The 24,365-nt window shown below is 49.2% G+C and overlaps 1 protein-coding gene across 5 annotated transcripts in view; it reads left to right on the top strand.

Annotated features, from left to right (window-relative positions):
- The window catches only part of CACNA2D2 (calcium voltage-gated channel auxiliary subunit alpha2delta 2), a 736,608-nt gene that overhangs the window by 678,441 nt on the left and 33,802 nt on the right, over positions 1–24,365 (top strand). For all 5 annotated transcript variants that reach the window (XM_059716173.1, XM_059716174.1, XM_059716176.1 and 2 more), the window contains 6 exons: positions 4,416–4,490; positions 5,544–5,618; positions 10,005–10,076; positions 10,749–10,820; positions 11,145–11,206; positions 22,877–22,953. In XM_059716173.1, the coding sequence (XP_059572156.1) occupies positions 4,416–4,490; positions 5,544–5,618; positions 10,005–10,076; positions 10,749–10,820; positions 11,145–11,206; positions 22,877–22,953 (433 nt within the window). The remainder of the gene's footprint in view (positions 1–4,415; positions 4,491–5,543; positions 5,619–10,004; positions 10,077–10,748; positions 10,821–11,144; positions 11,207–22,876; positions 22,954–24,365) is intronic.

Raw genomic sequence — 24,365 nt, 5'->3', positions numbered from 1 at the left:
TCCTGGGGTCCTAACCCACATACAGTGCTATAGCAGCCTGGGCAGTCATGCAGCTCAACTGATTGTGCCTGGGAGAGATTGGGTTTTTGCACTGCTTTCTCAGGGTGGTTTTCTAAGGAAAAGGAACCTTTCCCCAGCTGTGCTTTCACAGAAGCTATCTTTTCACAGGTGATTGCTTCAGTGCTTCATGTGGTGGATTCAATCTTTATTTGTTCTCTGTCAGTTTTATGACCCCTGCTGGTCTCTGTCAGTAGGTGGGCAGAAATGGGTCTTTCTGGGGGAGGTTTTAACATTGATCTTTTGTAATTGAAACTCCCACCCTTTCTCCTAAGCTAAGCAGACCTGAGAGCTAACTTCTGGGTCAGTAGCAGGATGGCAGATCCCCATTTTCCATGCTGGAATTTGCTGTCTAATATGCCCCCTTTTGGCTGAGATGTAAAACCCACGTCTTAACCCTTTAGAAATGCCACCATACTCTGTGGAAATGGAATGCTGTTTGCCTTGTTCTTCTGGCCAGATTCCCATTCAGCTTCACTAATTTACCAGTTCCAATTAGAAATGGTACTCTGCTGAACAGCTGCTGTATTCCTCCCTGGAGGGGATCCTCTGCTTATAGCAAGATCCCTTTGTATTCTTACCTTGTGAAAGGGAAGTGTAAGAGGCTTAATTAATTACTGTTGATAAAACACTTTGTGATCTTTAGATCAAAGTAGCTGGGTAAGTGGATAGCATTGTCATGTGTGGAGGGATTCCTTTGATTTCTCTATCTACTCACTGCTTGGTGAGTTCTGGGAGAGCATATGCAGGGGTGCCTGATGATGCTAACCAGTACAGCTGAGGCAGTGGTGCCTTGTACCAGAAGCTGGAGAATATTGGTGCAGTGTGATGGTTATTACCCTGTACCAAAACATCTCTGGTTATAGTGTTGTGGCCAGGCAGCCTGCCTGAAGGTGAAATAAAGATTGATCTTCACATGTGGCTGCAAAGTAGCTCCAAGTAGGAGGTAGTATTTGTTCCCCACTCCCCCATCTCCCCAACTCCTTGTCCCTATGGGTTGAGTTCTTGTTACTGTTATCGTGGTGTTTTCTCTTGTGAAGGTCTGTAGGGAGCGGGGGTTGGCTTCCAGACAAAATTTAAAAGAGCCCTTAAAGCAAAGGAGCCTCTGTGTGGCACAGGCATAGAACTTGCTACTTGCTTAATTTTTAATCCCTGGGGCACTGAAGAAGAAAAACAGCGATAAAAATGTGAGCTAGTAAATGGAGTCTGGCTGGCTCTGCCCTTCCAAACCACCTGAAGATGGTGTGCTGGGGAAGCTAGAAGACATCGTGTTCACCCCAGTGGGTAGAGAACCCAAATGCATGTAAAGGAAAGCTGCTGTGGAGGAATGGATGTAGAGGGGGAAAGCTTAAAGCCCTCTACAGTGAGGAGCTGTGGGGCCTGTGGGAGGGAAGGGTGTAGAGAAGGATGCAGTAGCTCATAATCCTCTTCGGGGCCTGTTTGCAGATGAGGATTTTGGAGCAGATGAGAAGAGCAGATGTTGGAGATTGCTAAACCCGTATTTACCTTCCCCCTTCCTTCCGGACTTCCTTGTCTGCACCTGCTGTTTCCCTGATCAGTACTGGATCACAGAATGAAAGCTGTGCAATAGATGTTGCTTTGCCAATGTGCCAGCACCTGATGGAGCTATCTGTGCAAGAGTGGCTTGGGACATCCTGGTTTGTCTGCAAGCTGGAATCCCAGCTGTAGTTTGTAACCAAGCTCTGAGGCATGCATCACTGATCCACAGGTCCTTGCTCACTTAGATAATACTTGAGCTATTCCCAGCAATGCCATGTCACCACACACAGCCAAGGGCAGAATGTGGGCTGGGCAAGAACAACCACTGGAAGAAGGGCCATGGTGACACAAGAAAAGGGAGGGAGGGAAAATGGAGCCTTCCTCTCCCAGTACATGGGACCCTGCCTGCTTGCCCTCAGCACACATGCAGGGGCCAGCCATCTCCAGCCTTGCCCCCTCCAAGTTGAGGGGGTATGAAGCAAAGAAACCCCCATTCAGAACAAGAGGACCCAACTCCTGCCCTGATGCCATGTTACAGGATGCAATGAGAAGTGTAAAGCCCTTGGTTTCTGGAAATTTGCCACAATATAACTAGAACTGGGACAACATTTCACAGGGCTGCAAGGGAGACATAGGACTCTAAAAGGGACCTGCGGGAGTAAATTCAGGCAGAGGCCAAGGGACCACTCAGTTGGAACACAGAAGTGTGAGTAGAGGAGTAAGTCAACGTTGACTGACAGACCCCAGTGATGCTTAATTCCATTCCCCCACTTGCTGGGAATGGCCAGAGCATACTTAAGTGTGTGTTGCAGGTCCTTCCTCTGTGCTGTCTCATTCTTTTCTCACCCACCATATCTGGATGGATCACTGCTGTGGAGGTCTGATGCTGCATTTGGGGTGGGGGTGCAGTTCTAAGGAACCAGTGAGTTGCTTCTCAGAGGGGCAAGCAACCAGCAGTGTATGTGTCAGGAAGCCAGGCTCTTGCCTTGCAGATCATCTGACAGTTTGGTAGCTGCTGTGATGGTACTGTACCAAAGAAGATAGCAGATGCAGGCATCAGGGTGTTGTGAAAGGAAGCGCAGGAAAGCAGCACTTCTAGCAAGGGTAGAGGAAGAATTGAGTATGTTCTAGTTGGAAATGTGCCTGGAACCAAAAGGTGGAACCCAGCTTGAGGAAATCAGGTCTGGATCCAAAATCTAGCTGGCTTCTGTCTCTGCAATGGAGGAAATAGCAACTCTGGGTCTGCTCATCATACATTCCCCCCTATGTCCCTCTCCAGGGCTTGGGGAAGTTCATACATGGATCCAGCCTTCATGTCTCAGACCACCTCTATAATGAGCACAAATCAAAGGCTGGGTCTGGATGTTGGGGTCCTGGTGCAGCTCTGACCCCAGGTAGCCAGCTGCATTAGCTTTTGTCCAATTCTTCCTTGTGTAGCATAATAGCTAAAATGGCACTTCCCCACCAAGGCCCAGGTGATCCTCTGGAGAACAGTTAGAAAAAGGGGTAGAAAATCCATAGACAGGACATTCTGTTTGCCTTTTATTATCGCAGTTGTCACCTTGGTTGAGAAGGCTGCCATCCAGTGTGCTTCTTCCAGGTAAGAAGGAGAGACCAGGCATGAATTAAGGTGGTGGGGCTTGCATAGCTCAGCTACTATTCTGGGGTGAACTCCCAGCACAAGGACGGTGCTGGGGTTGGTAGTTTTGCACTGCAGCTTCTTTGATAAACAGCTTGAAAGTAAATACCAAAGTGAGCCATGAAAACCTGAGTGAGCACTCTGCTCTTAATTAAGTGACCTGCCTTGATGAACTAGTAAGCAGGATTTACAGACCAATTCTGGCATCAGCTAATGGTCTCTGTAATAAGAGTTTCATTTTCAGCATCTCTTCAAGGGCATTAAACACCCTTTCCTAAGGAGACCCTGTCAGTTTGACTTCCTGTTGTGTCCTGTCTTGTCTTCTTTGTTAATATGTGGGCTCCAAGTCACAGACAGCATCATTCTTTGCTGATCTCTTGTTTAAGAGGCTGTGGCATTCTCCTTAAGTTTGTGGTTGTTATGCCTATATTTCATCACAACACATGTAATCTGCCCACACAAAATTCCCCTTGCAATTTAAATACAGTCTTTTTCTGCTCCTGTCCTTAGTGTTGCTGTGCATTAGTAAGAATTGCTAAGTTCTACCCCAGAGCTGGCTGCATATTAGAGTTGTGGGGTAGATGTTCACTCTGAATAATCTGCTGAAGCCATAAAACACTACGAGACCCTTCTGAATAAAGATGCCTTGAGATGGAAGATGAAGGGAATGTTTTCTAGGGAGAAATGATGAGAAAGAGGAAATAAGCTACATTTCTGGGGTGAAAATATGTTAGCATTTGGAATTAAGCATGTCTTGCTTCCCTCACTGAACCACAGAAGTCCCAGGCCTATCAGAGTACAGGCCCCTAAGATCCAGCCTGTCCTCTGCCCCTCCCTTGGCTCTGAGACTTGAAACCACATCTGTGGTTTTCCTAAGGTGCTATTGCTGTCTCAGCCTTGGAGATAGATTCCCATGGTCCTTTGGGGGCTGGGTCCTTAGGCTCTGGGATCTGAGCAAAAGTATCTGTGGAAGCCAAGCAGGCTCATTTGGCTGATCCACTGAACTGCCTCTGAATCCAGAGCACTAGTGTGCAGGAGAGAAGGAGGCTGGCAGGGAGGAGGGCATGTGTCTGACCATGAGGGACTCTTTTGCACACCTCAGGGGACTGGCATGGCACCTATAACACTCACATTTCAAGCTAAGCCCAGGCTGAGTGCCCTGGGCTCAAACCTCAGTCCTGCCCATAATGCCTTCCTGCCTTTGTTTCTCTCTTTCCAGAACCAGCTTATCCTGGGCGTGATGGGAATCGATGTGGCTCTGAATGACATCAAGAAGCTGACGCCACGTTACAACGTGCGTGGGAAAGCCGGCCCCGTTAAGAGAAGTCCCTTAGAAAGCATGCTGTCAGGCCATCCCCTGTGAACTGGCACAAGTGGCAACGAGGGAGAGAGGAGAAACAGCCATTTCTTTCCTTTCCCTTGATGTTGATGGAAGGGAAATGTGAGCCACAAATACAGCTGAGCATGAAGCTCTCCCAGGCTCCCTTGTGCCTTTTTGCATCACTTGAACCACATCCTGACTGCTGGAAAGATGCTAGGAAGAATGGTTTCAGGCAGCTTCTGTTGTTAGAAAGCAGGGTGCCTCCTGAAGACTGCAAACCAGATCACTAGCTGGGGCCCAGTAGCTTTGTCCAGTAGCTTTGTCTAGAGGGAGATAGAGAGAGAGTGTGTGTAAAACAGAGAGAGCGTACCGATCTCTGACTGTTCATTATTCTCTACAACTGCAAACATGCCCTCACTACTGTGAGGCAGGATTGTAACAAGTTAGAAAGTCAATAGTGCCTCGACATAAGTGCACCAAACTCTCAAGCACTCAGCAGGGCAAGTTGGGAAGGCTATACCAGTCAGATGGGGATGGATCCTTCCCCGGGTGACAGGATAATGGGGCTGTCCTAACCCCCATGTCAGGTTCGTCAGTCCAGCCTGGGATTTCACCCTGACTCCCCCAGACAGAAAGTGTTATCTGACAAGCCTGTTGTGAGGATGAAAGCAGATTCCTTCAACCAGGGGGAAGACCCAGGACTGGGGTTTTGTGGCCCTGAGAAGGATCTCTGGGTACCAATCCCTTGCAGAATAAGAATCAGAGCTGGATTTCCTTGTCTACCAAGTAAAGTGGATGGGGTCAGCCCTGGAAGAGTGAGGAGCAGACTGGGGTGATGCTGGTGGTGGTGGGGAAAAATTATCCACCTATTAGTAATAGGCCTAGAAGAGGTGAGGGCTGGGCTTGGATCAGCCACAGAGGGCACTGCCCTGGGGCTGTGACTGTGTGGAAGCCGTGGCCTCTCTCTTCTGCGCTCTGCAATGTTTTTCCTTCCATGCTGTAACTCTTCTCTGTGTTTCCTTACAGTTAGGGGCAAACGGCTATGTCTTTGCCATCGACTTGAATGGATATGTCCTGCTGCACCCCAACCTGCAACCCCAGGTAGGAGCAGGGGTTTTTCTTCCCACCATTGCCAGCCAGGCATGGAACAGACTCCAGCTCCCACCAGCTGAGAATCTGGCTCACGGCTTTTATAGCTAGTGGGATGGACACAGGAGAGGGGTCATGGTAGAAGACAAGCTGGGATGGGGAATATGTGAAATACTCAGCAATCCTGGCCAGGGCAGCCACTCAGTGAAGGGCTTTGCCTGGGATGACCATCCCAGTCCCAACAGTCGTTCTCCAGCAGTCCCATTGGATTGGGAGTCTAATCTGTTTGATCAAACAGTGGGGATCCCCAATAAAATTGTGATCAGAGGTATTTATACTCACAGTTGACACTCCCCGTGCCCCATCCAAGCTTGCCCACAGGGTCTCATGTAGTTCAAGTATAGCCACAGTAAATCCAACTTCCCATGAGTGTAGTTCCTCTGGGATCCCTTGGTGTAACAGGGAACCCTTGCCCTGTTACTGGAAAGTGGCATGGCCCCTTTAAAAGCAGGGTGTTTGTAGCACAGCCAGCCAGCAGAGTGGGGGTTAAGGAAAGCCCTGTGGTCAAGTCAGCTGACAGAGGAGGCACATGACCAGAAAGGGGCAGGGCTTTAGTAGTATATAAGCCAGAACTAGAGCTAGAGCAGGAGTTAGACCTGGGTAGCAGCAGGGTAAGGAGTCCTTGCTATGAGATGGACGCTACTGGTGACTGCCTGGCAGGGAGCTTTGGGAGTGCAACTGGAGGGACCTGATTCAGGGCCTGGAAGAAGTGTAGTAGGCAGCCAGTATTTTGGGTAGGACTAGAAATGAGTAACTTGCAGGTCCTGTTAGTGCCTGAGTGGCACATGATTGCCTTGAGCCCTCCTGGTGGTCAAGTTCAAGGCACAGACATGGGCCAGGGAGGCCCAGAGCCTGAGGAGGGGCAGAGCTTGGGGCCAGAGGGCCCAGAGCCTGAGAAGAGCTAAGCTAAAGGCACCAAAGGGTGAAATGAGCTGGAGCCCAGAAGCCAGTTTTGAAACACTTTGCCTTTGCTAAGGGACCAGTTAGAGTACAGGGGCAGAAGTCAGGAAGGCTAGAGCTCCAACAAGGGAGTAAAGGCCTGAGGTGGCTCGGTGGCTTTGGGGACAAGTGTCCCACTGGATTTGGGACATCTTTGAGGCATGGGTGTGACTGGTGGCAGCTGGAGGTCACAATTTAAGCCCTCAAGGCAAGCAGTCTGAAAGGTCAATTGTTGAGGAAGGGGGAACACCTTAGACTTGTCATTCTCTGAGGGCAGCCACCCTTTCATTAAGTTTCCATCAAGATGTGGTAGGAGAAAAAGCAAGGCGGGACCTTGAGAGACAGGGGAGGGAGAGAGCCTGGCAGGGACGAAGCAGTCTTAAGGGGGCATCACAACAGTTCTCAGTTGCCTGATCTGTTGCCCCTGAACTATACTGCACTGCAGGCCCCAGTGTCATGGAGAGACCTACTTGTAGTTCTGTGGCAAGTCAGTATCTGAGCAAACCAGGAATTTGGATTTCCAGTGCCCCACCCTGGCAGGTAGATTGCCCTGGCTAGCCAGGGAGGTTGGGCAAGCAGGTGAGTGGCAGTGACTTCCTGTGCTTTGCTGGTGCCACCTTCTAGATACAGTACTCAGGAGCTAGGCAGCTAGATTACAATCTGTTGATGGCAGTGAGTGCATGTGCCCCCCCAGGCATATGTGAGCATGAGGGTGTTCCTGTCTGCAAAGGCTAGGATGGTACCAGTATGTTTTCCCTCACTTCTCTGCCTTTCCCCTCTGCCTGTGCATTCCCACACTCCTCATGATTGCATCTGCACAGCTCTGCCACTCAAACATGGAGATAAAGGCTGGGCAGGATGGCTGATCCAGGAGACATGCTCTCCAGCCAAGCTAGAATGGATTTACTCCCCAGTTAATTATTCCTCACTCCTAAAGCCACTGCTAGCATTCAGTGCTAGGTCTGTCACATGCCGAACGTTAATTGCCTCATCTCTGGGCTGTGATGTATGTGTCCCTGGTCCCCTTCTGACAGGAATGCAGAAGCATTAGCCAAACCCCTTTATGAAATATGACTTCCTGGGGATATTAAGCCAGAAGACGTGAGTGGGATCATTTATCTCTGGGAGTTGCCACAGTCACCATAGGGTGGGGCGGGGGAAACAGGCTCCCTGCTTCGGAACTAATCGGAGAGATTCATCATTAAGAGGCAAGCCAGGAATTAGGCTCTGAGAAATGGCAGCGATCAAGGTGAAATATGTTCCATTGGCAGAAACGTCTCGCTCAGTTCATCAATGTTATTAATAGGCAGCTGATAAGTGGCAGAGATGGACAAGCGGCATGGTGGAATTTATTCACTCATTTCTGTCCCATTCTACTCAGCGGGGCTGTAAGGTGTGTTCAGCCCTTTGCTCTCATGTGCCACTTGGTTTGAGTTGTGTCTTCCTGTCCCTGCTCAACACAGTGAGGAAGGACCTTTGGTCTCACCAGGGTGTTTGGCTTGGGTCTGGCAAGCTGCAGGATTCTCCCATTTTCAGAGATGGACCAAAATGCAGGGTGGAAATGGCATTATCGTGTCTCTGGGGAAGACTGGATCTGGACCCAAAGCTTCTGGGTCTAGAAGTGAATGCCCCTGAACTGTAGGAAATATTTTGAGTTGGAGCCAGGTGTCATAAATATAGTGCTGAAAGGAAAAGATTTTGCCCCAGTAGAAGTCTGTTTTGTCATGTCTGGATTTCTCTGCCTGCACAAACACTCAGAGAAATATAGTACCTGCCCTCCTGCCCAACCTAGTGCCATCTACAGGGCAGCTGGCTATTTCATGGGATGGGCACATGCGTGTGTGTGGTGCCATGGAGGCCTGATAGCAGGAATCCTTGGTGTGCCTGGACAGAAACTCAGAAAGTTGTCACCCGAGCAAAAGCCTTTTGCCAAAAGAGCCTCAGACCCATGGCTTCGTTGTGAGGGGCTCTGGTTCCAGAGCTGCTTCCTCTGATTCCTTTCTCCTCAAATTGTGTGTACGAGTTCCCAGGTTGCCCAAGGGCCTAGCTGGAGCTGCAAGTCTCCAGTTCTCCTTTATCACTTCACCTGCAGGACCCCTTCCCTGTGCCCTGTCACACTGCAGCAGGCAAACAGATTCTGGGCTAAACTCCATAGGATCTAATGAGGCCAGATCAGGGAGAAAATCTCTCAACCCACACTCGGTTCCTGAAAGAGATTGCCCTGTGCCAGTGTCATAGCCAGGCCACTTGTGCTGGCTCTCCTGGGCCATGCCTCTGCCACTGACTTGCTCACAGAGCTGCTCTGTGGCAGTGTGGTGTTACTGCCCCATGCCCCTCCCCACCCATGCACTATTCCTAACCAAGCCATTTTTGTCTGTAGAAATAACTCAGCATCCCAGTGGGTGCATGTCCTCTGCCCTGTATCCTGACTCTCCTTTCCTCAGGGCCTGTTTCTGGAGCTGGATACAGGATCACGGAGATGACAGGCACACAGCTTTTGCTACAAGTAGCTTGCTCTTGAAACAGATGCATTGTGACCTTCTCAGTTCAGCCCCCAGCATTGAGGCCCTGCTGACTTGGGCACTGGGGTGATAGATAGTTTGCACCATGAATCCTCTTGGTTAGTATTGGTCAGTTTTTGTCTGGCTTGGAAAGAAGCACTGACCAGCAAACAACAAGATTGTGCCCTGGTCCCCTTGCTGTCAGCCCTTCAAGAACCAGCATGTAGTCAGAGCTCTTCTGAACCAGAACTGCACAGAAGGCCTTCACGCTTAAAAGTTTCTCCAGGATTTCAGTAACCAGTATTCCCCAGTTACAGACAAAGCCTTTACCTTTGATCTGCAAGCTTGGTACACTTGCCCTGACACCACAGTCAAGGTTGGCTTCTTCCATCTTGACCTGAGTCTCCCCTCTCAGCACTCGCTACTGGCATTGAGCTGACCTGTGTTACTATCAGGAGGAAAAAAGCTGTTAAAAGGCTCCCAGCTCCTGTCTCCTCCTCTCTAAAAATTAGGTGAGAACAAGCCCCCTTGCCCCTCCCAACTGTGGGGAGCACTGATACATTAATGTCTACACAGCCCCATGGGGCGTGGTACTGGAGGTGCTGGGGAAAGCAAACAGCCACAGTTTTTACTGGCAAAAGCCTCTTGTAAGCTGCTGCCATTCAGGCCAATACCCACAGGGCCTCCAGGGCACTCACTGACCAATTCAGCTGTCTTACAGGGGCAGACACTACTCTGTGATGAATGGACAATCCCAGGGCTCTCCTTGCAGGAAAGTTTGGGTGGGTTTGGCTGAACCCAGGACCTGGACCTGCCACCAGGACCTCTGCTGAGGTAATTTATGTCCAAAAACCTTGGATTCTCACCAGCCTCTTCCTCCCTTCATCTCTTCTTTAAGATTATCAATTTCCGAGAACCGGTAACACTGGATTTTCTGGATGCTGAGCTGGAGGATGAGTACAAGGAGGAGGTGAGCTATGCCCCTAAGGGAAGGGGCTCCTTGGTGCACCCAGACCAGCAATTGATGTTTCATAGGCAAAAGCAGCCTTAAAAGCTGATTCTTAGAGGTTTAATATTGGTGAAGGGGCCCATGGAGATGGAGCTGTCTTTGTCCAAGACAATCACAGCAGGGGCAGTAGCAGGGCACACTTCATGTAGGTTACCTCTGTCAGTATTGCCCTGCCCTGCCTTGGTGGGGCACCTTTACAGATGGAAGAGAAGTACAGTCCTTAACTGGTCTGCTGAGACCTGAGTAGGGATTGGGGGATCAGGCCTGTGGGTTTGGCTTTCAGTACCCAGCAGAACAGGAAGTCTGCCCTCAGTCCCATGCAGAAAGGTGAAGTCAGGCCTCAGTGCTGACAACAATTTTGCATACTATAAATTGTTTCTTTTCCTCTCTTCACCTCAGGGACATTCTTACCCCGGGCACACAGCCCATAAGCACCCGACCTCTTGGCACCACCTCCCACTGCATGCTTAGAGCACTTAGCCAGGATGTACTGGGCACTGAAAGGGTCTGTAACCCAGGGTTTGCTGTGAGCCACCCAGTCAGGGCATATGCTGTGTGCACTTGGCTCAGTTTCTCAAAGCCTAGAATGGTGTTGTGTGTCAAGGCTCAGATTCCTCCTTTCCTGTTCCCTAGATCCGGAGAAGTATGATTGATGGAAATGAGGGGCAAAGATTCATCAAAACCCTAATCAAATCCCTGGATGAGGTAATGACTGGCTACAATCCATGAGAAGGATATGGATAAGGGGTGAAAGACAAGGGGCTGCTGTTATCCAGGGGTTAAATAGTCATGATTTCAGGAAAACAACCACAGCTCATTGTTTCCCAAAGCACTCAGAGCCTGGAACAAACAGCAGGTCTGCCACTGGGGGCTCTGGCACTCCCCTGTCAGTAATGCACTCAGAGTCCAGAGTCTGAACTCTGACATTGGGGTCCTGATGCTCTCCTGTCTGTGGAGCCACAAGCAGCCCGGGGTGTCCTTTCAGAATCTCCTCCTGAGTCCTGACTTTTGTCTTCTTTGGAATTCTAGAGATACATTGATGAAGTATTCAGGACCTATACCTGGGCCCCTATCAAAAGCACTAATTACAGGTAAGCAGTATGCAACTGGCATGGGGGAGGGGAGGGTTAACTTCAGGCTCAAAATTTCAGGGGGAAAATGCAGCCAGACACTCACATTCCAGATGGGTGGCTGGAGACCCACTAAGGAAGGAGAGCAGTGTCTTCTGGCTAAAGCACAGGGCTAGAAATCAGGAAGCCTCTTCTCCCAACTGACAGATAGCTTCAAGTGAGTCTTGCAGGCCTGATTTTCAGGCATGGCTGTCTGACTATTAGCTGCTCAACTACAGATGCCCAGCTAAAGTGAACTGATGTCCAGAAGTACAGGGCACTCATCAAAACTGGCACTTCAGAGAATCAGGCCACTGTCATTTTGAAGCCTGAACAAATATTTCGATGCTTATATACATTCCCAGTAAATACTGACATGATGCTCCTGCCCAAAGGATCCAGTATGTATTGAAGCTCCTTTGTACAGCATAATGCTGTACAAATATAGAAAAAACAGTCCCTACTGTCTAAAAGCCCAGACACAGGGCAGGGGGATGGGGATTGAAACATAGGCCTGTGGATTTATAAACTTTGGCTTTCAACTCTTTGTGATTCAGCTGTCTGTATGTAAAATGGGATGAGACACCTGCCTCACTGAGATCTAATTCATTACTATTACAGGCTGCTCAGTTGGTAATCCACGCTGCACAATCACTCATGAGCCTCAGTTTGATGGGGTCTCTGTTTTACAGGGCATTGCCCATAAACATGGGATTCTGCCTTAAAGAGCTTAGCTGGTATCTTTATGAGAACTATGACCCATGTACAGCTTTGATGTATTAGGGTAACACCCCTAGTTCAGGTTGCCCACTTGTGTCCATTCTAGCTTCTTGGTTTGAGCAAAAGTCATTCTGCTGATTTTAAGAATGAGGAAAATGGAAAATCCCCTTCTTTCTGGTTATAAAAATAACCCCCTTCCCAGTTAGAGACAACATTCCCCTTCCCAGTTATAAAATGTGTGCTTTCTCACAGACCACACACCCCCAGATAAGACAAGCCCCATGTTCTGAGAAGGCAGAATGGAGCAGCCAGCAAAGCTTGCTCATCATCAGTATTGTTCACTCTGCCCTTGCAAGCTCCACAGCTCAAGTTTAACCTTGTCACAACCACTGCCAAATTGCTTGCTCAGTTCAGCCAAAAGCTGCTGTCAACTTGTCAGTGGTTGTGTCAGGTTAAAGTCTGAGCTGCAGTGTTTGCAAGGAGAGTCAGTGACCTGAGAAGCAGACACTGTCCTTCCTTCATGTGAACCAGAAGGGGAGAGAAAGCAGCACAGCTGCCAGAAGCAATTATAGCACCAGCATGCCTCCATTCCAGCACAGAAATCAGCTTCCTTGCTGCAGATGTGCACCCCAGTTCTGGATGGCTAGTTTTTGGGGTAAAGGTGTGTGTGGTGTGCAAGTAAATACATTTACCAAAGTAAATGCAGTTGCCTTGTGCGTTGCCCAGTGATGATCAGTTCTGGTGTAACCAAGTTGTCTCTGAAAATCACACTGTGTAGTTTACCTGAGTTCTTCCAGTAAGTGTGCTAAGGGAACAGCAGAAGGAAGCCCCATTTGGCATGTGGCACTGCCTTAGCTGTGTACTGTACCTGTATGGATTGAGGCAAGAGCTGTACTAAAGCAAAAACCCCTTCTCCAGCTGGGCCTCTCCTTCAAAGGGCTCTTTGCAGTGGACATTTTCAGGTATATGGGCCATAGCATTCTGCTACCATCCAGCCCATGGGTCCCCCAAATGTGGTCTCATGTCATTGGAGCCCTGGCCACAGGATTCTAGGTAGGCTGCATCACCTTCTTTCTGAATCCCACTGCAAGCTCCCTCTTCTTCAGCTCATTAAGCATAAGTGAGTTTTTTGCACTCAAATCCTTTTATGGCCTAACCTCACCCTACCCATCACTTCTGGTTCAAGATCAGGATGTTGACTCCCACCTCCTGTCAGCCCCTGTTGCCTGCCCCCACTATCCTATGTTGAATTTTTCAAATGAGCGCTTTCATTCTTTCTCTCATCTTGACCATTGCATGAAAGGAACTTCCTCTAAACAGCCCCCAAATTACATCTCCATTCTCTAGATCATTAAAACTCCCCTTTGCCATGATGCCTACAGAACACTAAACAGTGGTTAGGTTGTCAGTGTGCTAAGACCACTGCCCAATCACACTGGCCAGTATTTTTCATGGACTCCTGATACTGTCTGCATTCAAATGTTGTCTTCTGTCTTATGCTTTGATTGTAAGCTCTTTGTCACAGGGACTTTCTTTTTGTTTGGTACTTGCACCACACTTAGCACAGTCAGATCCCCATTCATGACTAGGACTTGTAGGCACTACAGTAATAATATAGTTGCTGTGCAGGAGACATTCTCTATATTTAAAAAGTCATTCATACTGTATCAAGGCTTCAAAACATATGGCCTGTGTAGATTGTTCTGAATTGTAGAGTGTCTTTCTTTTTAAAATAAATAGATATGCACAAGGAAACATCACAGAAAAATGTCTTTAAGACATTATCATGGTTGCACAATTAAGAACTGAAAGGTCAGGAAATGCCAAAGTCGAGACTGCACGTCCAACATGAGCTGTCTTCATGTGTGCGTAGCATTTATGATAGCATCTGATCACAACACTCGCAGTCTTTTAATACAAGGTAGCTCAATAACATTCTCTAATGGTGAGCCATGTAAGTTCTGAAGTGAATGAGGGAAGCTCCTCATGGCCCTACACATGGGTACTGTAGGAAAAAGTGGTCTTAAATATACTATTTGAAGAATAAGATGTTAGTTAGGGACTCTGGGGCAGGCAGCGTGAAGATTGTAGTGGGATCTGTGTTAACTTTGGCGTGTTCCTAGCATTACAGCATGAACATTTGCTGAACATTGTCCTTTTCCTTGATCACATCCTGGTGGAGACAACCATATTCCCACCTAGCACCACATCTTTGTGGCTGTAATTGTATAGGAGAAAAGGAAATCAGGTTACCTGATGTCAGGTCCCAGAATTCAGTAGCAAGTTGCCCTCTGGCATCATGGTGGCACAGAACATTCAGCAGCCAGTGTCTCCCTTTTAGGGGTGCCATTTTCCCAAAGCCATTGCTGCTGAAGTCAATGGGAGCAGCAAATGCTCAGATTAGAAAGCCAGCTGCCACTTCAGTTTTATAGTTTCTAGGGACCTATGCCATTCTCCATGGCTTTTGGGAACATAATCTGCCTTGGGGTAGGCTGCCATCTCTTGGCTAGACAGGTTCATTGCACATATAGCTATTCCCTAGGGATTTCCAGGAGTCATGGGCATGATTCATATTTCTCCCTTGGTATCCATGACATCTCCTGAACGAGTGAAACCACACAGAGTCTCAGCTTCAAGGAGGGACAGCTTGATGTCATCCATTCCAACAGGGAGGAATTGCCTGAGTATGTGGAGGTGGAAGGTAACTTGGGTTACCGTGGCCCTGAAATGGTAGCATTCAAAATTCTAAGGGGACGAAGGAAAGAGAGCAGCAGAATGAGGACTTTGGACTTCAGGAAAGCAAACTTTAACAAACTCGGGGACCTGGTGAGCAGGATCTCTTGGGAGGCAGGTCTGAGGCAAAAAGGAGTCCAGGAGAGCTGCCTGTACTTTAAGGAGGCTCTCTTAAGGGCACAAAAGCAAGCTATCCCAATGAGATGGAAGAATGGGGAATGCAATAGGAAACCAACTTAGCTAAACAGTTATCTCTTCAAGGAGTTGAAACTCAAAAACAAATCCTATAAAAAGTGAATATTTGGTCATAGCAGTAGGAAAAAATATTAGACTATCACATGGGCATACAGGGAGAAAATTAGGAAGTCTAAGGCACAATTTGAGATGCAGCTGGGAATGCAATCTCACCACAGAAGATGCAGAGAAGGCTGAAGTATTTAATGCCTTTTTTATTTCAATTTTCACAAGTAGGGGCAGCTAGCAGCTAATGAGTATAGTTGGTAGCAGAGAGAGGGAAGGAGACAAACAACCTACAGTAATAGCAGAACAGGTTAGGGATTACTTAGAGAAGCTAGATGCTTTCCACTCAGCAGAGCTGGATGGGATGCACCTGAGAATTCTGAAGGAATTGGCTGGAGTAGTTTCAGAGCCACTAGTTATACTTTTTGCTAATTTGTGGAGGTTGGGTGAGGTCCTGGATGACTGGAAAAGAACAGATATAGTGCCCTTCTTTAAGAAGGAGAAGAAGGGAGATTCCGGAAACTATAGACTAGTCAGCCTGACCTGTATACCTGGAACGGTCGTGAAGCAGGTCCTCAAGGAATCCACTGTGAAGCACCTAGAGGAGAACAGTGTAATCATCAGGAACAGCCAGCAAGAGCAAGTCATGCCTGACCAATCTGATTTCCTTCTATGATAAAGTGACAGGTGTCGGGACCGAGGGTCAGTCTGAGGCTATGGCCAGTAGCCCAGACCGTCAGGTGGGGTTTTTCCACGACGGAGTAGAGTTAGGCACGGAAGCGTATTGGTTGTATAAAGAAAGCTTTACTTACACTGCCGATGGTCACACTGCAGGGAGGAAACACTTGCTTGAGTTGCAGTTGCAGACAGACAAACACAAGTGAGATCTCTTCCGAACCGCACCGAACCAAGATGAGTCGTCGATATACGACTCCACGAGTGCTTCTTCGCATGGGGGATACGTCAAATTACACTATGACAGGGAGTGGCTAAGAGCTGATCAGGCCTCTCTGTCCTCCTCCAAGACACACGCGGAGTTTGCTAGGCTCCACAGCGTGCTCAGAGTTCTCCACCAGGTGGTTGTGGAGTCCTCCAACTTGGGCGGAAACTGCTCTAACCTTTTATACGGCTAGCGAGCCAATTGCTAGCCACCATGTAGGAATAATTTAGAATTGACCAATAGTGGGACACTAATTTGCATATGTGTGGTGGGAACTCTTTGCACTGGGGATTTCTCTCTGCAGCTGAGAAATCCACCGTGCAAAGAAAGCTCCATGTGGCGGGAAAATTCCAATGTGCCGAGGCACTAAAAATCATTGGGTTATGACAACAGGTTCTGTGGATGAAGAGAAAGCAGTGGATGTGATATACCTTGAATTTAGCAAGGCTTTGGACACTGTCTCCAACAACATTCTTATCAAGATAAGGAAGTACAGACTAGATGAAAGTACTATAAGGAGGATACATAACTGGTTGGATCATTGTATTCAGTGGGCACATTCAGATGTGCATGGACATTTGGTTCCCTGGGAACAGCTAGCAGCAGCGCACCTTGTGCCATAGCTACTTGTCCCTGGGAAATGCCCTTGCCACACACGCTATGGCGTGCAGCAAGTTACCGTGGGAGTGGTAGGAGAAGCTGGGGCCACCACTGTGCTGGCCCCAGCAGCCTTAACTGGGGTCCTGGGGCCTCCCGGGGCCTCCCGGGGGCTGCAGCCATGACAATGCTGCCAGGCAGAGCCTGGCTGGCAGCCACAGTGCAGCTCCGGATGGCCTAGCCCCGCTTTTTAACAGTGTATGTTGCCTGAGCGAGTGCTGGTTTTTTTCCATGTTTTTTTTTTTACCCCTGGATATCCAGGGATCAGAAAACCCCACGCGGGGGGGCGGGGAATGACGTAGCATACACTCAGGCAGCGTGCCCTTGCAGCACGGAGAACACCAGGCTGTGTGGTATGTGACTCTGCAAACGTATTTGCGTCGCCACATACCACACAACCACGCTTATCTGGATGTACCCAGTGAGTAGTCCTCAGTGGCCCAATGTCTAGTTCGGAGGAGGTCTAGGGAGCATTGCTAGCCATTTTTATGTGCTTGGTTCCTTTCAGATCAACTTTGACCTTATTTTAAATCAGGGCATTTGATATTCTTAACAAACCAGCCATTGATTATGTTGGCAGGAGCCACAGGAGTGTATAATCAACAGTTCATCAGTCAAGGATAGATACAACAGATGTCTTAGGCATGTACTGAACACAAAACGCAGCCTTGCAAGCACTTGTAATAAACAGTATTGAGGTCAGGCACTTATACCAGAGAACAATAGAATATATCAAGATTTCTTATAGCATTTACTTATAATTCTCAGTTATTGATTCTTTAAAACTTCTCACCCATTTATCATCTTTCTAGTAATTCTCCAAGAGGTAAGGATGCAATTGCCTGAAGGCACTTTTAGATCAATGATCCTTGCTATTTGAAATGCTTGGTATGAAAAGGGCAAGTTTTAAAAATATCAAAATTTCTTTAAGTTATATTTTAAGGGACTTGTAGGCCAATTTCCTTCAGATCAAAAAAGAGAAATATGTATATAGCATTATTTAGTGATCATCCAAATATAGGCTTCTGAGGTCTCATTGACAAGACTAGAGACCCACTAGGAGAACACTGTTATTTCTACTAAAGAACACAGTTAAGTACAGTCTCTGAAATGAAATCTCACTGTGCTCCTTCTACATCCTCGTAATCCTAGTAGAGACAGTCCATTAGTACTGAGTTACTGTGTCATAGCACTTCTTGATACAGCAGCTTCTTCAGTGGACACAGTGGCTGCGTTCAGATGAGTGCCTGTTGCAGCATCTCAAAGCAGTTTAAGACACTGCGGGAGGTAGCACGGACTGTAAATATGATACCAGGAAATCTGGTAGGGAATAGAAGCGGGGCAAGGCTGGCAGCAGTGGCTTGGACCCAGGCTCTGTCTCCAGTAAGTAGGAATGTGAGGGTAGAAGGACAGTGTATGGGGTATGTAGGTGGGGGGACTGTTCAGGAGGGGTAGGTCCCCCCTGCACAGTGCACAGCATCCCCCCGCCCTAGCCAGCCAGGCCATTGGGGCACTCATGACCCACTGCAGGCACGGCACCACCTAAGATCCAGGGGCTGCACATGGCGCTCGGAGCTGGCCCAGCCCGCTGGCGCACGCCTTCAAACAAGACCACACTGGCTCTTGCTGCCACCCAAGGCTCACAGCACTGCAGGTAGGAGCTGCACATCTTGCGGACAGGCTGGTTTCTGCCCATGGAGCCAGCCCAGTCTAACGGTGCACAGGGCACTTGCAGGCAAGAGCTGGCTCGGCCCAATGACGCATGACTCCTGCCTACAGTTCCAGCAGCCCCGGGTGGCAGCAGGAGCCAGCCTGGTCCTGCCCAGGTGCCATATGTAGCAGCATGTGCCACATGTAGCCCCTGGGTCTCAGGTGGTGCTGTACGCTGATAGAGGGACTCTGCCAGCAGCAGGCCATGAGCACCCCAACAGCCTGCTGCTGCTGCTGCTTTGGGGGAACTGTGTGCTGTGTGGGGGAGAGTGCAAGGGAGACCCATCCCTCCCAAGTAGTCCTCCCCACCCACACACAGTCTCCTCCCCCACAAACTCCACCTCCTTCACCCAAAAGTCCCACACCCTCAAACCACCCCCAAAAACCCCCCACTCCCCAAACCAGAGGCGACATCTAGGGGGTGCACGCAGGTGCATGTGCACCCCCTGCAAAAAGGCGCCACCGACAGTGTCGGTGGTGCCTGCAGGTGGTCCATGATCACCCCTGGCTGCCACCAACATGCCCCAAACCCCTGCACAAGCCCCACACTCTGCCCATAAAGCTCACTCCCACAAACCCCACCCCCACACAAATCCCACATCTTCCCCACAAATCTCACATCCTGCATGCCCAGTCACAAGACAGGATGGGACCTGCTGCCAGGAGCCATGGCTGGAGGGGCAGCTGCTGCTCTCCAGCTCAGGCCAGTGTCCACACCAATGCTGGGGCATGTGGCCCCAGCCTTGCATGGTTCTGGTCCCAGGAACCCTTGGGGGGGTTGATGGGCTGGGGGGAGGGGTGGAAGTGGCAGGAGGGGTGTGTGTGAGAGAGAGAGATGGGGGTCAGGGATGGGGGAGAGCTTTGGGTTGGAGAGGCTGCCAGAGCCAGGTTTAGAGTCCCCCTGCCCCACTAGAGAAACCTGTGCAGGGGGAGGCCAACTTGGAAGGGAAGGGGCTTGCCCAGCCCAGTCCCTGAGCCCCAGTCAAGGGCTTCTCAGGAACAGCATGGGGATCGCTAGGGCCTGGGCACAGGGGCAGAGAGCAGAACAGTAAGGGCTGGAACTGCTCAGCACCACAAAGCAGCAGGTGGGACAGCTGCAGCTGGACTCGTACTGGTGCTGGGATGGAGCTGCTGCCAGGAGGGAGCTAGTCGGGGCAAGCAGGGGCTGCGGGTCAGGAGTGAGGGGCAAGGGCAGGGGCAGTTCACTAGTATATCAGTGCTGCTCAGTGCCCCCACGCCCTGGTGAGTGAAGGGGGCAGGGGCAGCTCTGATTTTTCTATGATAAGAAAACCAAAAGCAAACACCAAAATGTATAGATATTTAGAATTCATTTTATTATGATGGTAGAGGCACTGGTAGGCTCCCAGATTGCTTTAAAATTGTAAAGATATCAATAAAACATTGCCTGACTGATCTTTCTGTATATAGTAGTGTTTCATTTTGATCACAGAAGAATACGGATTTTGGGTATTTTAATGAGAGAATTTGTGGGGGGGTTTACCAGAGAATTTGCAGTTTTTAAGCAGGAACACCAGAATCTCTGCTAGTGAGGCAAGCAGTGGGACCCAGGCAGAGGAGCCTGCCCAGGGCCAGCATTGGGGGCCTAACTGGAGGGTAGACAAGGTGGCTGACCTCTTGACCATATGGGGCCAGGAAGATACACTTTGACAGTTCAAAGCAGGCCACCGCAATGTGCACATCTTCTGGGTAACAGCTGCCCAGATGGCAGAGCAGGGGCACAAGAAAACGTGACAGCAGTGCTGCATGAAGGCCAACTGTGCAGCCATGGCCCACTGGCAGCTGGCCCAGAGATGCAGGAGGCTCTGCTGCAGTGCTCATACCCAGGTTGCCATGCAGTCCCCGTCTGGGTCTGGCATGCATGCAGACCTGAGACTGCAGGTCCAAGGTGGCAGCAGACCACAGCCAGGCAGCAGCCTCTACATTCATAGATTCATAGATGTTTGGTTTGGAAGGGACCTCAGTAGATCCGACCCCCTGTCAGGGGCAGGAAAGAGTGCTGGGGTCAGATGACCCCAGCCAGGTGCATATCTAGCCTCTTCTTAAAGACCTCCAGGGTAGGGGAGAGCACCATCTCCCTTGAAAGCCCATTCGAGATCCTGGCAACCCTTACCATAAAAAAGTTCTTCTTGATGTCTAACCTAAATCTACTCTCCATCAGTTTGTGGCCATTGTTGCTAGTTACTGCAAGGGGTGCCCTGGTAAACAAAGCATCTCCTATTCCTGGCTGCCACCTCCCAATGAATTAGTAGGTGGCCACAAGATCACCTCTCAACCCTCTCTTGCAGAGGCTGAAGAGATCTAGGGCTTTTAATCTCTCCTCATAGGGCTTTGCCTGCAGACCCCAATTGTACGAGTGGCCCTCCTCTGAACCTTCGAGGTTGTTGACATCCCTCTTGAAGTGTGGAGCCCAAAACTGGACACAGTACTCCAGTTGTGGCCTGACCAACGCTGCATAGAGGGGAAGCATCACCTATCACCTCCCTGGACCTGTTTGTCAGGCAGATCTTAACAGGCTCATGAAGTGGGTAGATGAGAACCTGATGGTGTTTAACACCAAAAAATGCAAGGTTCTACACCTTGGAAGGAGAAACTTGCAGCATGCTTATAGGCTTGCCAGTGCTACGCTGGTTAGCACCACAGCCGAAAGGGACTTGGGGGTCGTGATTGACCACAAGATGAATATGAGCCTTCAATGTGATGCTGCGGGTAGTAAAGAGAGCAAAACGCTGGCTTGCATCCATAGATGCTTCTCAAGCAAATCCTGGGACGTCATTTTCCCATTGTACTCGGCCTTGGTGAGGCCGCAGCTAGAGTACTGCATCCAGTTTGGGCTCCACAATTCAAAAAGGATGTGGAGAAGCTTGGGAGACTGCAGAGGAGAGCCATGTGCACGATCAGAAGCAAGGAAAACAGACCTTATGATGAAAGGCTGAGAGCCATGGGACTCTTCACCCTGGAAAAGCGGAGGCTCAGGGGCGATCTGGTGGCCACCTATAAGTTTATCGGGGTGTTCACCACGATCTGGGGGAACGTCATGAACTCATGTTCATCTTGGTGTCAACAGTGACTCTAAGATCCCTTTCTGCTGCTGTGCTGCTAAGAAGATCCTCCCCCAGCCTGTAACTGTGCTGGTGCTTTCAGACTGCTGCAGTGGGTAGAGGGTACAGGGGCCGCACTAGGTTAGGGCTGTTCATTGACAATGTGTAGGGGGTGCACGCGGGTGCATGTGCACCTCCTGAGAATGTCAGTGCACCCCCTAAAAGAAGCACTGCTGATGCTGCCAGTGGCGGCTGAGGGCAGTTGCTGCTCACCACCCTCTCCCTCCCCCCCCCTCGTGCCATATTGCAGTATTATTAATAATAATCCTAAATTCCTGACCTTCCCTTCATCCTCTGTCCAAACACCACAAATAGCTTTACAGCCAGGAATGAAATAATCATCTTATGAGGCAGGTCAGTCTGGTTCTTCCTATTTTACAGATGAGGCAACTGAGGCACACATCAGGTGAGAGACTAGAAAGTCTGTTTAAGAGCCAGGAATCCTGACTTTTACCCCCATGCATTCGCCACAAGACTGTCTTGTTCCAGTACTCCTTTTTGACAGCTCCCACTTTGTTTTAAATGCATTTGCTACTCTGATGTATCTAGAAGGCCGCTCTGTTTGCTGTGTTGGGGAGGGATGTACCATTGGTGTGTCCAGGAAAGACTGCTAATTAGGTAGCAGTCTGTTCACCTGCAGCAAGGTTCATAGCAAGTAGTGGCCTCTAACCTTGCCAAACGTCCAGCCCCTGGCTAAGGGGCAGAGGGATGGGTCAAAGAAATTTGCCTCATTTCTGTGCAGCCCTTTCAGCTCCTGATCCATGGGAGTCCCAGCCCACAAACCACTGCACTTATATATCATTTCTACAAGTTCTGCCCATGCAAGTAGTGGTGTCCAGTCCAAAGAAAAGGAGGATGTCACTTGGGAGGGAAGGGCATAAGTATAAAACACAGCTTGAGCATGGCCAGATGCCATTCCAAGAGAGCACAGAAATATCCTCCTGGATCTCTCTGCAGCTGCTAGGAATGGGGAAGCTAAGTAGGTCCCTTGGAGTATGGAGGCAAAAAACAGACCTGGATTCCTGTGTCCCTGGAATGGGCTCTGGATGTGGCTTCTGGGAGAGAAGGAACTACCTTAGATCTCTTGGTCCAGTTAGCTGAAGAGCTGATGTGCTAATTAAACAAGGGCTGAAACCAGCTGTGCCAGATGCCCCCATACTTAACAGTGGGAGTCTGTGAAAAGCATTCTCCCCCAGCACATGGTCTGTGCACAGTCTGATACCCTCTGTGGCACCAACCCTAAGAACCACCTCAGCAGGTGTCAGTGCAGATGCAGGTTGTCAGTTCAAGAACAGAGCCTGTGCCTTATTCCCTGCTAAGTGGCTTGTCCTCCTTAAAAGACAAAATGCCTACTGGCTTCAAATGGTTCAGCCCCAGAGGCTCGTGTCTAGAATAGTGTTTAGGGTGAAGTCCAGCCCCAGTAGAGTCAAAGGGAGTTCTGCCCCTGAGTTCACTGTGGCCAGGATTTCCTTCCTTGTGGATACTTGTACAGCCTCATTAGAAATGTTCTCTCTGTTTCCTTCCCTTCCACAGCCTGGGGCTGGTTTTGCCACCCTACAGTATCTACTACATCCAAGCAAACCTCAGTGACCAGATTCTCCAGGTGAAGTGTAAGTAGGCACTTTCCTGTTTTGGTTGCCCTTTCACATGCCCTTTGACCCTGAAACCCCTAGCTGGCACTGAGAATGAGCATCAGGGACCAGAAACCAGCAACACTTCTGCTACTAAAAATGAATAATGATAAGCTTAGAAATAATGAATGGAAATGGACACCCGTGTGTAAAACCAAAGCTTAACTGTCTTCCTGGGAGTCCACCCAGGTATGCCAAGGTTCAATACTTAGATCTTGCATCAAAAAAGCCTCAAGCTAAAACAAAGTTTCAAAAAAAAATAAAGGTGCAGGGGAGATGAGGTTGAACCGCTGCTTTATATGCTTTCTATGTATTGGGTGATAGTTCTGTAGCAGCCAGCTAATTTGAAAGCCTGTGAAAATTTGCATGTTTTTTGTTATTCTTCTTCTTTGTTTTATTTTAGCCATTATTATTTTTATGATTTAAGTTTTGGTTGGTTGATTTTTTTTAAATTTATTTTATATTTAATCCGTGTACTTGTGTGTTAGCCTGCCTCTCTTGCTCACTCTCTTTCTCTTTCTTTTTCTCTCCTTTTCTCTTTCTCTCTCTACCCCGAACCCTGCATTTCACAAATCTTGTGGATTCACCATTGACCATGATTAAGTCAGCAGCTCTCAAGCCCCACTACTTCAACTGCCTCTGATGATTCCCCCTGCCAATGATTGTGCTAATTCCCCTTGTAGCGCTCAGTGGCAAGGGGGAATCAGGGTTGGGGGAAGAGACAGCAGCAGCTGAAGCAGGTAGGGTTTGAGAATGACTGAAGTAGGGGGCACTATCAGTTGCTGCAGTGATTTGCATATACCCTCCCCACCAAGGAACAAGGGGGCATGCCCCACAATTTGGGAAATGCTGCCATAACCTGTTCTCCCACCACAGGATACATACCACTCCCAAAGGAGCATCTTATCCTGTAGTATGTGAATCAGGCCCTTTCCTCCCACTTAACTCTCTTCCTTTCCCCTATTCCTTCCACCCTCCCCACCTTTCTGTGTCTCTCTACTGTACGCTACCCCTTTCCCTCCCCAAGTCCCTCCTCCATGCCCAGTTCCTAGTACCATGGTTCAGAACATAGCTCCCTCCTGAGGTTTGATTTATTCACAAAAGTAGCTTGGGCTAATAGAACACCAAACCCAGCCTGAGGCATCTCCCCAAGGCCTGGTGCTCTCAGGATCCCTCTCCAAAATGATGCTCAGTCCAGAGGCCCCATCTCTCTAGAGACCCCTCCCATCTTCCTTATATCAGGACTGAGTTGTAAGCTACAGCCCCCAGAGTCAACAGGACTCTGTTGACCATATAAACCTTTCCCATGTGGATCAACACAAAGTGATCTCCCTCAGTGGCAGGGGTGGCACTAGGGGCAGCTTGGGAGGAGCTATAGACACCCCAAAATT

The sequence above is a fragment of the Alligator mississippiensis genome, chromosome 12, assembly GCF_030867095.1.
Source record: "Alligator mississippiensis isolate rAllMis1 chromosome 12, rAllMis1, whole genome shotgun sequence".
In the NCBI taxonomy this organism is placed as follows: domain Eukaryota; kingdom Metazoa; phylum Chordata; order Crocodylia; family Alligatoridae; genus Alligator; species Alligator mississippiensis.
This window is presented reverse-complemented; position numbering and strand designations above follow the sequence as displayed.